A 13,425-nucleotide genomic window follows, 5' to 3' on the forward strand; every position below is an offset into this window, starting at 1 on the left:
TTTCAAGTATCCGTCTCTTCCTTTCACTCTCTCGAAAGAAAAAATAAATAAATTGCAGAAGGCGGCAGCATTTCCAGTCTTCCCCTGGCTCCCAGACACCCAACCCCCAACCCTGCCCCCCTACCCTCCCCCCCCCCACATTCCCACTCCCTAGACCCATCCCTCCCCGTTCCCAAAAGAAAAAAAAGGAAAAAAAAAAGAAAAAAATCCCAGGAAAAAAAAAAAAGCCACAGTTAGACCTTCCACTCATGCAAACCGGCAAAGAAAAAAGGTGGGGGGCATGTGGAAGGCAGGGGGCCCATGGAGGAATCCCCCCACTAATCCCCCCAAAACCACCTTTGAGAAGAAAAAAATGGAAAAAAAAATTGAGAAATCAAGGGACCTGGGGAGTCATGATGGGGTCAGGAGGGACCCCAGACCCTGCCTCGGGGGGAGCGCGGAGGCCTGCAGCCCTGCAATGGGTGCTCCTGGAGGGGGCCCTGCCTTTCGGAAAGTGTGTGGGAGGAGATGGGGAGAGCAGGTGGCCCCCCAGTGGGTCTGTGTGTGCGTTGGGGGCGGGCAGGGGCAGGAGCAAGGGGTCCTAAGGAACCAAGGCTCGGGATCAGGAGCCTGGGGCTCCCCCCCAGACCCCAGGTTCCTGGGGTTCTGCAGCCCAGTTCTGGGGTGCAGGGATACATGCAGAGGAGTGTCCCCCCTCCAGTGAGCTGGATCCAGTTAGAAAGGAAATAAATAAGAAGGGGTGGGAGGGAGGCTGGGGGTTGGAAGGGCTTGGGCAATTCAGTCCAGACCAAGGGCCCGGGCGGTGGAGGCAGGGCGAGTCCAGGCCAAGCCAGGGCAGGAATCAGAGTCTCTCTCGGGCAGGGACCCAGATGTAGGGGCCTGAGAGGTCCTCGATGACTCGCTTCACCTTGTGGTAGATCTCCTCAAAGCTGTCGCCCTCCACGATGGCTGGGGGCAGGGGCAGGGAGTCAGGCCCAGGGCAAAGGGCACCTTCTCCTAATTCTCCAGTCCATGAGCCATGGGATGCACCCACCCAAAGGGGATACCTCCTTCTGAACCACCCACCCTGTGGGGGCCCCTCTTTTGAATCTGAGCCAACGGCACCTCCCGTGCTGGCCACGGGCTAGCTGCAGCCTCACCTGAGAAGCACTCTGTGAATTCCTGCTCCAGCTTGGTGGCTCTGTCGAAGGCTTTGCGGGCTTGCTCCTCTGTGATCCGCTTATTAATCTCTCTGTGGGGAGTGAGAGAGACACAGACCTGAGGGTGGGTCCTGCCCTGCCTCGATCTCCTCTGTCCAGGGATGTTAAGTTGCAACCACTATTTTCTCTTTTTTTCTTTTTCTTTTTTAATATTTATTTGACTGAACCAGGTCTTAGATAGGGCATGTGGGATCTAGTTTCCTGACCAGGGAATGAACCTGGGCCCCCTGCACTGGAAGTACAGAGTCTTAGTCACTTGACCACCAAGGATGTCCCCACTATTTTCTTATTTAGAGCATGAAGCAAAAAATACAATTCCCAATATCCTCTAGGGCCACAGATGGGCCCCCTCCCATGACCCACCCCAGCCAGGTGTGGCCACTTCAGGGACCTCTCCAGAATCTCATCCTTCCAGCCAGCAGCCCAGTGAAGGGATTGACTCTAACTCCCAACAGCCCCGATGCCCAGCAGGTATGTGCCCCAGGGGTTGCTGGGAGTTGTAGTCCCACCTAGCCCAGGGCAGAAGAGGAGGGAAGAGGCCTGGGCTTCCCTGGGCCCTCTGGGTTCTAATTCCAATTCCCCTCAAGGGCTGCTGGAGCTGCTGTCCAGGGTTCTGAGGGAAAAGCTCAACACAGAGGCCATCTGAGGCCCGAGGCTTGGTGTGGGAGAGCCGAGGGGAAACCCCCGAGACCATACTCACAGAACATTCTCCAGGGAGCGGGGGCGGATGAAGATGGCGATAGGGTGCAGGTGGGCCGCCTGCAGCCGCCGCACGGCATTGGCCGAGACATCGAGGATGCAGTGCTTTCCCTGGGGGCAGGCAGGGTGGGTGGAGGGGGACCAGCAGGTGGTGGGAAAGGACAGACAGAAGTGGCAGGACAGGATCCACACACAGGACGTGGAAAAGTGGAGGACACGAGATTGGCCAAAAGGGAAGTGAGATGGATGTCAAAAGACGCGTGGGCAAAGAGAGTGGAGGCAGGAAGGGTACAGACAGACAGAGTGAAAAAAGGAGAGGGACAGACGGAGAGCAAGGTAGGGGCCCACACAGGAGGGAGGGGATGGAGGGAACAGGGAGGACAGGCAGGGAGGGGACCCAAAAGATGGCGCAGAGCAAGGCCAAGGGGGTGGAGTCAGGCAGGCGGGGCGAGAAAAGGAAGGAGAAAGGAAGTAGGATAGAGGGAGGAGGGCGGGGAGGACGGACAGAGGACAGACAGATGGAAGGAACAAGGAGAGACAGATGGGAGGGAGGAGAGGCAGATGGAGAAAGGGGCCGTGGAGGGAAGAGGGCAGGGTGGGGGCAGCAGGGAGAAGGTGATCGCATGGGAGTGGGAGAGGCAAGTGGAGACCCCAGGAAAGGTGAGGGGGGAGGGGAGAGGGCCAAAGGGAAGCCGGCAGGAGGGAGGGCCCGAGTTGTGGGGGGCCAAGCCACCAAGGGCAAGGCCACAGGAAGAGAGGTGAAATGGGGCAAGGAGAAGGGGAGAGGGGACAGATGGCAGCATGGAGTTTGGGGTCAGGGACCAAGGGAGGGAGGGAGGAGGGGGCGGGGGCGGGGGAGCAGGGCACCAGAGAGCAGGCAGTCAGACAGAGTTGCCCAAGAGGAGAAGGAGGTGGAGAAGCGGAGTGGAGACCCAGCAGGGAGAGAGACAGAGAGAGAGAGAGTTAGAGAGCTGAGGAAGGCCATGGGGAGAAGGAGGAGGGGGATGGGCCACGGCTCCTACCTGCTCTGCCACCTCTCGCACGGACTGGACGCTGGTTCCATACAGGTGGCTGTTGTACTGGCCGGCCTCAATGAACTTGTGGGCCTGAATGTCCTTCTCCATTTTCTCCCGGGATGACACAAAGTGGTAATCCCGGCCATCTATCTCGTACTCCCGCTTGGGCCGCGTCGTATCTGCCAGGAAGTCACCCCATCCCCCAAAGATCTAACCACCATCCCTCCAGCTTCAACCCTGCCTACAGCGACCCCCCCCCCCCACCCGCAGAGAGCCCAGCTGGTCCTCCGGGGAAGGGGGCTGCTGGGGAGACTGAGGCCAGGGGAGAGGGGTGGAGCTGCCTCCCCCAGCACCTCTGGGTCATCCGAGTCCCAGGCCTGGGACGGTCCCGGCAGACCTGAGGGTGGCTGAGCAGCACCCTCGTCTGAGAACCCTGTGTTCAGAAGTGGCTCTGCCTGTGACCCCTTGGGCCCCCTCCACCGCCCCTCAAGGCCCTGCACTCACGGGGAACACAGGATCCAAACTTGTCGGGGAACTCGGAGAGGAGATCATCGTTGGCGCGGTCCTTGGTGGGCCCGAGGATAATGATGGGGCGAGCATAGTGCACTGAGGAGAGCGTGGCGGTTAGGCGGGGGCAGAGATCGGGGTCAGGCGGGGGGGTGGGCAGAGGTGGGGCAGGGGGGCTGGGCCAGGGCGTGCTGCCAGGGCTCACCTTCCATCTGTGTCACCGTCTCGTAGCTCAGGACCGAGTCTTCTCGACCTAACAGGAGGCAGGGCATCTGCAAGGGCCTTGGAGGCAGGGGATGCAGGGGCCCCACCAGCCTTCCCAAGGACTCAAGAGAAGCCCAGGGCCCCTCTCCCCGCAGGTCTCCCCAACCTGACCAACCTACCCTGTGATCCAGAGCTGGAGCCCCAATCCTAGGGAGACAGAGCAGGCCACGCAGTCAGTCAGGAGCCTAGACCCACGAGCGCCGCCCCACCCCGCCTCTGCTCTCCCACCAGAGCTCCCGGCCTTCTCCACTTACCTTGGCCTTCAACCGCGACCACTCCCGTCGCTCAACCCTGGGGGATACATGGAGGGATGGGGGTAGAGAAATGGCCAGTGAGGGGACCTCTTGCCCCCACCCCCAGGGCAGCTGAGAACTCTGTCTCCCAGCAGCAGCCCCTGGGCCCCACGCTCCTAAATGAGGTGTTTGTCCCAAGGGCTCATGTGAGTCATGGTGCCCATGAAGGGTCAGCAGACAGATCCCCAAGAAGCTGGGGGTGGACCCATGCCTTCCCTGCTGGCTGCCCACCCTGGGGCCCTTGGGAGCTTCAGGGGCAAGAAGGCTCACCGCCGCTTGCTGGGGATAAAGCCGATGTCGTCAGTCTCGCTGTCGGAGTGGACCCGCCTTGCCTGCCACCACTCCTCATCGCTGGCGTCAATGACATGAAGCACGTCCCCGAAGCGGAAGCTCAGGGCCTGGCTCAGGAAGCCGCAGTCCTTGGTCTTGTCATAGTCAAACAGGGCCCTGGAGGGCAGGTAGCCTCCAGTCAGTCTGGTGAGGGCCAAGGCCCCCCGAGACCCAGCCCAGAGGTTCTGCCTAGGGGTCTACAGACCCGCACGGCCGCTGGTGGCTTTCCCAGAGATGCTGTGGATTCTGAGGAACCCCAGAACTGTGTGGGAACCTAAAACTCTACAACTATGAACAGCCATTCAATTCTCGCTGTGTCAGGGATCAGACAGCCTACGGATTGGGGGCGATTTTAAGAGTAAGATTGAGAATAGCACCCTCCTAAGAAAGCAGCTGCCATATGCATGCACGTCACAGTCACGGGGTAACATGGACCCAAGTCTGGCTACCCTCAGCAGTAGAGTGGCCTTAAGTGACAACCTGTAAGTGACAACTCCAGGGTCAGGACAAGGGAAGAAATGACTGCAGAGACACCAGAGATGCCGAGCAGAGCACCAGGGCTAGAAAGATGGGAAGGGACTCAAGGATCATCAGCATCATCTGGGAGTCAGAACCGACCAGGCCTGGGAGCCAACCGGACCCGGCAAGGAGAGAAGGGCCGAGAGAGGCTCTGATTTGAGCCAGGCATCTTGGCAGACAGCGGTGTCATTCAGGAAGAGAGATACCAACTGGGCAGGACGGAGAGCGAGCACGCACGCTCGGGAGAAAAGGTGAGCTAGCTCTGGGACATGCTGAGTGTGAACACCTGTGGGACAACCCCAGGGTTGTGTCCAGAAAGCAGATGGCTGGAGCTGCAGGTCTGGACTGTGGGGAAGAGGTCAGGCCTGGGCTGACTGCTCTGAGAGACACTGGCAGAGTGAGCAGAAGGGGAGCCTGTGTGAGCAGACCGGGAGCCCAGAGGGAAGGAAAGGAAGAAGCTCGGACAAAGCGCCTACACCTGGGGCAGATAAGAAAGAGGAGCCCAGTGGGAGAAGGAGCCCTAAGAAGGTAGCAAAATGCCACCCGGGAGACAGGGTCAGCTTGGAGAGAGCAGTGGTCCACTTCCCCTGGAATGCGTTATCCCATGGGGCTGGGTGATATTCCAAAAGTTGAAAGGCCCCCTGCTCTGCCAGGCATTACCCTTTGAGTTACCAGACTGTGCGGCAGCTGGGGGTCCCAGGGGAGGTGCCAGGGTGACTAGGGGCTAGGAAGCAGTAGGGATCACTGAGGTTGAGGCTGTTTTCTAGTCGCTATGGAGCATTTCTCAATGCTAACCTATGCGTCTCCAGCCCTAGAGAGGGAGGCGGGACAGGAGCCAGGCAAGATTGAGGAGGGAGAGCTGGCTGGGGGACAAGGGGCCATGAAATGAAGAGGGGCCCAGCCAGGAAGCATCTGACCTGATATAGAAACCCCTTTTGGGGTTGCTCCGCAAGGAGGCAGTCCCTGAACCCAGGCTGCTGTTCATGAGCTGTTCCCGAAGGTCGTGGATCTTGGCCTCGAACCGGCTGTACTCTGAGAAAGGACAAGAAGGTTCCTGAGCTCTGGCCAGTCCCTACTGTCAGCCTCTTCCCCCCCACCTCCCCCAAACCCTGCAGAAGCCAGGAGACAAGAGTTCTGAGCACCATCTGAGAGGGGGAGCTTCAGGCTTGGTAATTCCCATTTAGTTACTCAGCCGCGTCTAATTCTTTGCAAACTCATGGACTGTAGCCCACCAGGCTCCTCTGTCCATGGGATTTCCCAGGCAAGAATCCTAGACTGGGTAGCCATTTTCTTCTCCAGGGGAATCTTCCTGACCCAGGGATTGAACCCGTGTCTTGGGCCCAGTACCTTCGGGTTTATACTGAGCGATGATCGTGACCGTCTGACCCGCGTTCTTCAGGGCAATGGCAGCCTGCTCGTGGCTGGCATTGCGGAGGTCAACACCATTGACCTAGAGAGAGCGGGGAGAGCTTGAGTCACTGGAGATGGGGGCTGGGCTCCAGCCTACATGAGCCCTGGCTGGAGGGGAGGGGGCGGTCCGCAGAGCTGGCCTTCCCTTACCGAGAGGATCTGGTCCCCCTTCCGCAGCTCCCCACTGAGGTCCGCGGGGCCGCCAGCCAGGATGAAGGAGATGAAGATGCCTTCACCATCCTCGCCACCCACGATGTTGAAGCCCAGGCCCGTGGAGCCCCGGTGGATCACAATCCGCCTCGGTTCTCGGGGGACGTCCTCCTCCCCAAGCAGGTCCTTGGCCACGGGGGAGTAGCGCCGAGGGGAGGTGGGGGTCATGGCGGTGGGGTAGTCAGTGCCCAGGTAGCTGCTGTGACTGATCTCATTGTCCAGGTGCTGGGAATAAGCTGAGGGAAGACATGGGCGGAAGGACGGATGCAATGGAAAATGCACGGAGGGAGACAACGCCCACCACTCCACCTCCTCCCCAGGAAAGCAGCAGAACCAGGCTCAGGGGAAGGGGACATCACTGTGCCAGAGAAACGAGGCTGGGGTGTAAGGGGACATCTGGTCACAGCAATGTCAGGGGACAGGAATTCACAGGTCATGGGAGGGGTGGGTTCTCCTAGGGGCGAGTGGATCTGAAGGGTACATAACCTAGGTATGCCAGGGGTATGGAACCAAGGGGAATATTAATACCAGGCTTTGGGGCTTTTAGTTCAGTTGAACCATCTCTTATATCATCTATAACATTCCTCTCCCTTTGTTTCCCCCCTTTCCTGGTCATTCATTTGGTGAGAAAACTAGGTCATTTGTCTAGCAGGATTTCCCATCTTCTTTTAGGAAATAGTGGGAAACCCTAACAAGTAGATCACTGCTTACATCCCTGCCCTGCATCTCCTGTCAAGTGGTCACTTGTATAGAGACCCAAGTTCACTTTTTGACAGAAGTATTTCCTAGATGCTGCTGCATACTTTCTGCATCACGACAGAACATGACGTCAGGTTGCATTTTTTGAGATACAAATCTGTGGGTTGGGGTGTTGTCAGCCTGTTCCATTCATTATAAAGGTTGCCATTAGCCTCTCACCTAAGAGTTTTACCAGCCACTGACCATCACTGCCTGGACTTGACAGTTCACTGAGGATGGCAAATAGTGCCCATGTATATTTCTTTTTTTTTTTTTTTTTGAGGGAGGAACATTTATTAGTCAGAATTTGTCGGTAAAAAAGAATGTTCCCAGGTCAACCACTGGTCACGGTACGGTGCAATATGCATAGGAAAAGAGAATAAATGCTTGACTCTTTCCCTTTGCTTGCCAGTATTCAGAATGTACAAGTTCCCTAGCATCTTCCAAAGGTACCTAGTTGTTTTGAAGTATCCTTATAATCCTATAGATTTTTAAATATTTACTGAGTTCTGGTTAAATGGCCAGTTTCAATTTGGCTCCTGCCTTTGACACAACTCTTGAATATCTTCCTTGCTTTCTTCTTTTAAGATTTAAAAGATAACTTGTTCTTTTAACGCTTTTGCTAGAAAATGGGAAAGTTCTCAAGTGAAAACTTGGTGGCTCAGATGGTAAAGAATCCACCTACAATACAGAAGACCTGGGTCCGATCCCTGGGTCAGGAAGATCCCATGGAGTAGTGCATGGCAGCCAACTCCAGTATTTTAGCCTGGAGAATTCCACGGACAGAGGAGCCTGATGGGCCACAGTCCATGGGGTCACAAAGAGTTTTGCTAATATGAAAGATGTTACAAGTTCATCTTACACATTCCTTGCTCAAGTCTTAGATCTGGCCCTTTCTCCAAGGAGCCAAGGTTCCCTCTGATAGGTTATGGTGTCTAGAAACAAGACCATGTGATTTTAATATGGTCTTACAGTATGATTTCAGATTTGGATGAAGTAGTCGCATCTCATTATTCTTTTCCAAAAATTCCTTAGCTCTTCTCCCAAATGTAATTTTCCAGTTGGGGGTGGGGGGGGGGTGAACATTAACATTCTGATGAGGATTGCATAAAATTAGAGAAAAACTTGGAAAGGGTTGAGATCTTTAGCATATTATGTTTTTTTGCATCAGGAAACATGCTGTGACTTTCCAGTTCTTTAGTGTTCTTTTACGCCCTTCGGTAAAGTTTCATCATTTACCTGATATAAATCTGACACAGGTCATTTACTGATATAAATCTGTCCTCTGGTCAAGCTTATTTTTCTAAGAACTTTTTTAGAGATGTTTTTAATGTGAACCATTTTTAAAGTCTTTATCGAATTTGTTACAATATTGCTTCTGCTTCATGTTTTGGTTTTTTGGCTGAGAAGCATATGGAATCATAGATCCCTCACCAGGGATTGAACCATACTTTCTGCATTGGAAGGTGAAGTCTTCACCACTGGGCCACCAGAGAAGTCCTCTAAGAATTTTATAGCTTTTTTCCTATGGCAAAAAGGATCTTTCTACCCATCATATTTTCTTATTGCTGGGAAGTCACTAGTTCTTGCTTTTTATCTTACATATAGCCACCTTCTTAACCCTACCTATTATTTTTAAGGTTTTCATTTAGTTCACTTAAGATTTTAATCTAGATGGACAAAAGTATAATTTACAAATAAGGATTAATCTGTTTCTCCCCACTGAAATGTAACATTTATTCTTTTTTCTCTTGCTACCCTGCCTGAAATCTTTACAGCAGTCATTTGCAGCAGGGTAATTTTGCACCCCCCACCCCTCGCCCCCAGGGAACATTTGGCAAAGTCTAAAGACATTTTTGGTTGTGCTGACTGGAGGGGAAGGGTACCACTGTCATCTGATAGAGGCCAGGGCTGCGGTTAAACATACTACAGTGCACAGAACAACGCCCCCTACAACAAAGAATTGTCAAGTACAAAAATGTCAATAGTCCCAACGTTGAGAAACCCTGCTCTAAAGCACTGTGGACTAACAGTAGCAGGAAGAGACTTCCTTGCCTAGTTCCTAACTTAATGGACACACACATGAGATTTTATCATTACAATGTGTTCACTGTTGATTTCTGATAACACTTTTCAATCATGTTAAGGAAAACTCCTCTGTTCCTAGTATACTAAATTTCCCTCTCAGAATAGGATGTTCAATTTCATCAAATGCCTTTCCCACATCTCTTTGAAATGAACTTACTGTTTTTTCTACCTTTTTTGTTTTGTTTTGTTTTGTTTTGTTTTGGCCACACCACATGGCAGGTGGGATCTTAGCTCCCCAATAACCAGAGATCAGGGATGGAACTGGTGACCCCTGCAGTGGAAGCACCGGGTCTTAACTGCTGGACTGCCCAAGAAGTCCCTCTCTCCCTTAACTTTTTAAATACAATGACTCATACTTAGAGGTTTCATAATATGGAAACACCTTTAATTCCCTGAAATGAACCTGACTTGGTGACAATGTTACTCCCTTAATAGGCCACTGTGTTTGTTTTGCAACTGTGTTATTAGAAACTTTTACATCTCTGTTCAGAAGCAAAAGTAACCTATACTTTCCTCTTTTTTTTTTTTTTTGGCTGAACCAAGGGGTTGCAGGATCTTAGTTCCCTGACCAGGGACTGAATCCAGGCCACAGCAATGAAAGCCCAGAATCCTAACCACTAGGTCACCAGGAAGCTCTGTACTTTCTTACATTATCCTTGTGACCATTTTCAGATGCTCTTATAAAATGAAATGTGAAATGTTTTATCTTTTCCTATGCTCAGAAAAAGCATAAGAATTACCTATTCCATGAGGAGTTGATAAAATTAGCCATAAAACCATCTATTGCCTTCTGGGGGAGGGACTATTGACAATCTTTTCTAGTTCTTTGATGGTGACCAATTTTCCATCTATTCTCCAACCAAAGGAAGTGACAAAGGTTGTGGCCAGTTCAGGGGAAGGATCTGAAGAGGCAGGGTCAATGGGGATGTCATGGGGTGACTGGTGGGGGGCATGGGGAGCTCCAGGGTTTGGAGGGCTCTCACAGGTTGTGATGTCTGGGGGAGCATAGCTGTCACTCAGGTAGGCATTGCTGGGCTTGGCCACCTTTAGGTAGACCACATCGTACGTGTTCTTCAGGGCTGCCACGGCATCCTCATGCATGACGTCCTCCAGCCCCACGCTGTTGACCTGGGGCCAAGGGAAGCAGAGCTCAGACAGAACTGGAAACAATCTCAAGATGGACGTGCTTAAGGCGAGCCCATCAGGAAGCCTGGGCATGCACCAGGAGTGCAGGCAAGACCCAGGTGTGGGCTAGAAGAGTGATGGGGGTCCCCACTCACCGCTAGGATCTTGTCTCCGATCTGTAACCTCCCGTCCTTGTGGGCAGCACCCCCTTCGATAATCTTGGTCACATAGATGCTGTTATCTCCAGGGATATGTTGGTTCCCAACACCTCCAGCGATGCTGAAGCCAAGACCTGGGCGGACAGAGGCCAGAGGTGGGTCCCCAGGTCCCCTGGGGCAGAGGACAGCGGGAGGCGAGTGGCAACCTAACTGGGTTGCTACCTTTAGGCCCCTTGATGAGCTTGATCTCCATGAGCTTCTCAGCTGGGGGCTTCCGGCGCATGACGTAGAGGCGGACGATAGAGCCTGCCTCTTTGAGGGCCTCCACCGCCGCTGAGTGGGTCACCTCCCGCACGTCCACTTCATTGACAAACAAGATGCTATCGTTGACCCTGAGGGCAGCAAGGTGGGCCTGAGCCAGGAGCTTCCTGCCGCCCTGGTCCTCCCTTTCAAGGGAGCCAGCATCCTAACCCGTCTCCTCTCCCCACCTGAGACGGCCGTCCTGGGCTGCAGCCCCACCCGGAATGATCTTGGTGATGAAGATGGAAGGGTCATCGCCGATGTGGGGGTTATCAGTGCCACCTGCGATGCTGAAGCCCAGACCTGAGTTACCCTGGGCAGAAGGAGGGGAAAAGGGTCAGCTTCCCTCACCGCCTACTCTAGACTGGGTGAGAGGGGAGGGGAGAGGGTTGGGGAGCTGTGACCGGAGCAGGAAGGGACAGGGTTAAGAGGCTGGCCACTGAGAAAACACCGGCACAGAGAGAAGCACAGACAGGGAGCAAGGGGGGACGACCTGGGCTGCATGAGCCTGCTCACCCTTTCCAACGTGATCTCCTCGTATTCCATTTCCCCCTCTGTCCCGTTCACCTGCAACTCCAGCACGGGCCAGAAACACAAGAGCCGTGAGCCAGACTTCCTGCCTGAGCACCTGACCCTACCCTGCTGCTGGGACTTGGCCTTCCCCCTCCCATCTGTAACAGCCCCGAAATCTAAACAACTCACATATCCCGGGGCTTCTAGGGTATCCGTGTTGACAATCACAGGGGGAGAATTGGCCTGTGAGGGAAAAAAGGAGATGAAAAGCTGCCTGAGCCTTGGCTCAAGAGAGAGCCCGTAACCAAAAGATCCCCCCACCATGGCTACCCTCTCAGCCTCTTAACCTGGCCCGCTCTGTTCCCCTTGACTCCCTGAAAGACCCAGCCTTGATCCACGTTACAAACACACAAGTACACGTGCTGGCCCCAACTCTGCCCAGCCCAGGCCCCCTGCATGTGGAAGGAGGTGTCTGAGAAGCAGGAAGAGAGAGACAGCCAGATGGGGGAACAGCAGATGGTATAGAGCCGGGAGAGGGGGGGCCGGCTGGGGGGGGGGGAGCTTCTCACCGGATGTAACACCACAGAGTGCTACATGCCTTATGTACTACACACACATACCACAGGGCTCCTGTCCACTAGGTCCTATCCCATCCCTGTCCCTATCTACCCATTAACACCCAGATCTTTTCATAACCCTCCCTAAGACTTGCCCCTCATTTTCACACACATGTGCCCTAAAACCCTGGGCCCCCGGAATCCGGGGTTCCCCAAGATGCAAGCCCCACCCTCCTTCTCGCCCACCCACCATTCAATCTACTCCTTCCTCTAGGGATCCTGTTGCCAAGCAACGGTATCTAAGCCCAACCAAGGCCTGGGGAGACCCACCTCCTGGAGGCCCTGTCGCCAGGACAACGGGAGGAGGAGATGGGGCGTGGCCTAAGAGCGACCAGATTCCCAAAGGCAGAATCTGGTCCGCTAGCCCCGCCTCTCCTGCTCTGGGCCCCGCCCCCCAGGTAGCCCGGCCGAAAGAAGTCCAGGCTGAAGAGGTTTGAGGGCGCAGCGCCTCCTGAATAACCTTCCTTCCTCCCTCCCCTACGCCCCTCACCCTACGCAGTGGAAAGAACGTCAGGAAAGGGGAGTGGTGAAAGACATCCGGGTCCTAGTCTCTCATTACTCTTACCCCCACCCCTGGCCTATTTCATCCGGGAAAGGGTTAAAGTGGGGTGTGCCCAGTTCGCTGACGTCAGTAGCCTCGACACAGCAGGGTCTCTAGATTCTAGGGCAGGGCCGCTTCAGGCCCGTCCTAGGGGCTTCCCCAGTTGCCAGGGCAACCGAAGCCACGTTTCCATAGCAATGGGGGAAGGCATCCAAAAGCCTCCTTCGGGGTCCCCAACCTGTCTCCTCCTTAAACAAGTATTTATTTAGAGCCTACCAAGCGCGAGGCACTCATCAAGGATTCCCCAGACTCCTCGCTCTCTCCTTCCCAAGGGGTCTTTCTTCTCTCCTACTGCGATATCTCAGTACTACATATTTTCAAGCTTCGTAATAGATTTCATACCCATCTATTAAATCCATCCTCTGACCCTTCAAATCTCAGCAAATGCTACTATCCAGCCAATAGCCACTGACTGCCAACATCCCATCTGCGTGTCCCTCCTCTGTCCCACAGCCTGTTCTCAATTGCCATTCCCTTCCTTACCCTAGACCTCCCTGCCCGAGGCTCCATCTTTTATCCCCAACTACCTTCATCTCATCTCATCTGTGTAGCTGTAGATAAAACACCCCTCTCTCCACCTCACCCAATTTATCCTCCAACCCCAGCCTCCGTTCTCCATCCGCTTCCACGCCCTGTGCCCCTGTCCAGGCCCATTCGGCATCAGCCTCCTGCTCTTATCCTCCATCCTAACTTATGATCCTCAGAGGGATCACCACCACTCTCCCTTACTTCATTCTCTGACCCTCAAGATTCTATACCCAAATCACAATCCTTCATTCTCAACCCTCTGAAAACTGAGGCTTCTCCCGTCCTCCAGCTCAGGCCTTGTTGTGGGTCC

General features: G+C 54.2%; 1 protein-coding gene across 9 annotated transcripts in view; it reads right to left on the bottom strand.

The window, feature by feature from the left end:
- Positions 1–13,425, bottom strand: part of DLG4 (discs large MAGUK scaffold protein 4) — a 26,047-nt gene continuing 12,622 nt past the window's right edge. For 4 of the 9 annotated variants that reach the window (XM_069603460.1, XM_069603462.1, XM_069603457.1 and 1 more), the window contains 18 exons: positions 11,559–11,612; positions 11,373–11,423; positions 11,045–11,169; positions 10,779–10,948; positions 10,554–10,690; positions 10,257–10,401; positions 6,388–6,683; positions 6,175–6,277; positions 5,745–5,859; positions 4,249–4,425; positions 3,940–3,976; positions 3,805–3,832; positions 3,627–3,674; positions 3,419–3,520; positions 2,921–3,093; positions 1,900–2,009; positions 1,140–1,231; positions 1–948 (listed from right to left, as the gene is read on the bottom strand). In XM_069603460.1, coding sequence (XP_069459561.1) covers positions 842–948; positions 1,140–1,231; positions 1,900–2,009; positions 2,921–3,093; positions 3,419–3,520; positions 3,627–3,674; positions 3,805–3,832; positions 3,940–3,976; positions 4,249–4,425; positions 5,745–5,859; positions 6,175–6,277; positions 6,388–6,683; positions 10,257–10,401; positions 10,554–10,690; positions 10,779–10,948; positions 11,045–11,169; positions 11,373–11,402 — 1,995 coding nt within the window. In that variant the 5' untranslated portion in view covers positions 11,403–11,423; positions 11,559–11,612 and the 3' untranslated portion in view covers positions 1–841. Of the gene's footprint in view, positions 949–1,139; positions 1,232–1,899; positions 2,010–2,920; positions 3,094–3,418; positions 3,521–3,626; positions 3,675–3,804; positions 3,833–3,939; positions 3,977–4,248; positions 4,426–5,744; positions 5,860–6,174; positions 6,278–6,387; positions 6,684–10,256; positions 10,402–10,553; positions 10,691–10,778; positions 10,949–11,044; positions 11,170–11,372; positions 11,432–11,557; positions 11,613–13,425 lie in introns of all 9 variants that reach the window. The other 5 variants (XM_069603463.1, XM_069603458.1, XM_069603464.1 and 2 more) reach the window with 2 other exon arrangements.

Source organism: Ovis canadensis, chromosome 11, assembly GCF_042477335.2.
Source record: "Ovis canadensis isolate MfBH-ARS-UI-01 breed Bighorn chromosome 11, ARS-UI_OviCan_v2, whole genome shotgun sequence".
In the NCBI taxonomy this organism is placed as follows: domain Eukaryota; kingdom Metazoa; phylum Chordata; class Mammalia; order Artiodactyla; family Bovidae; genus Ovis; species Ovis canadensis.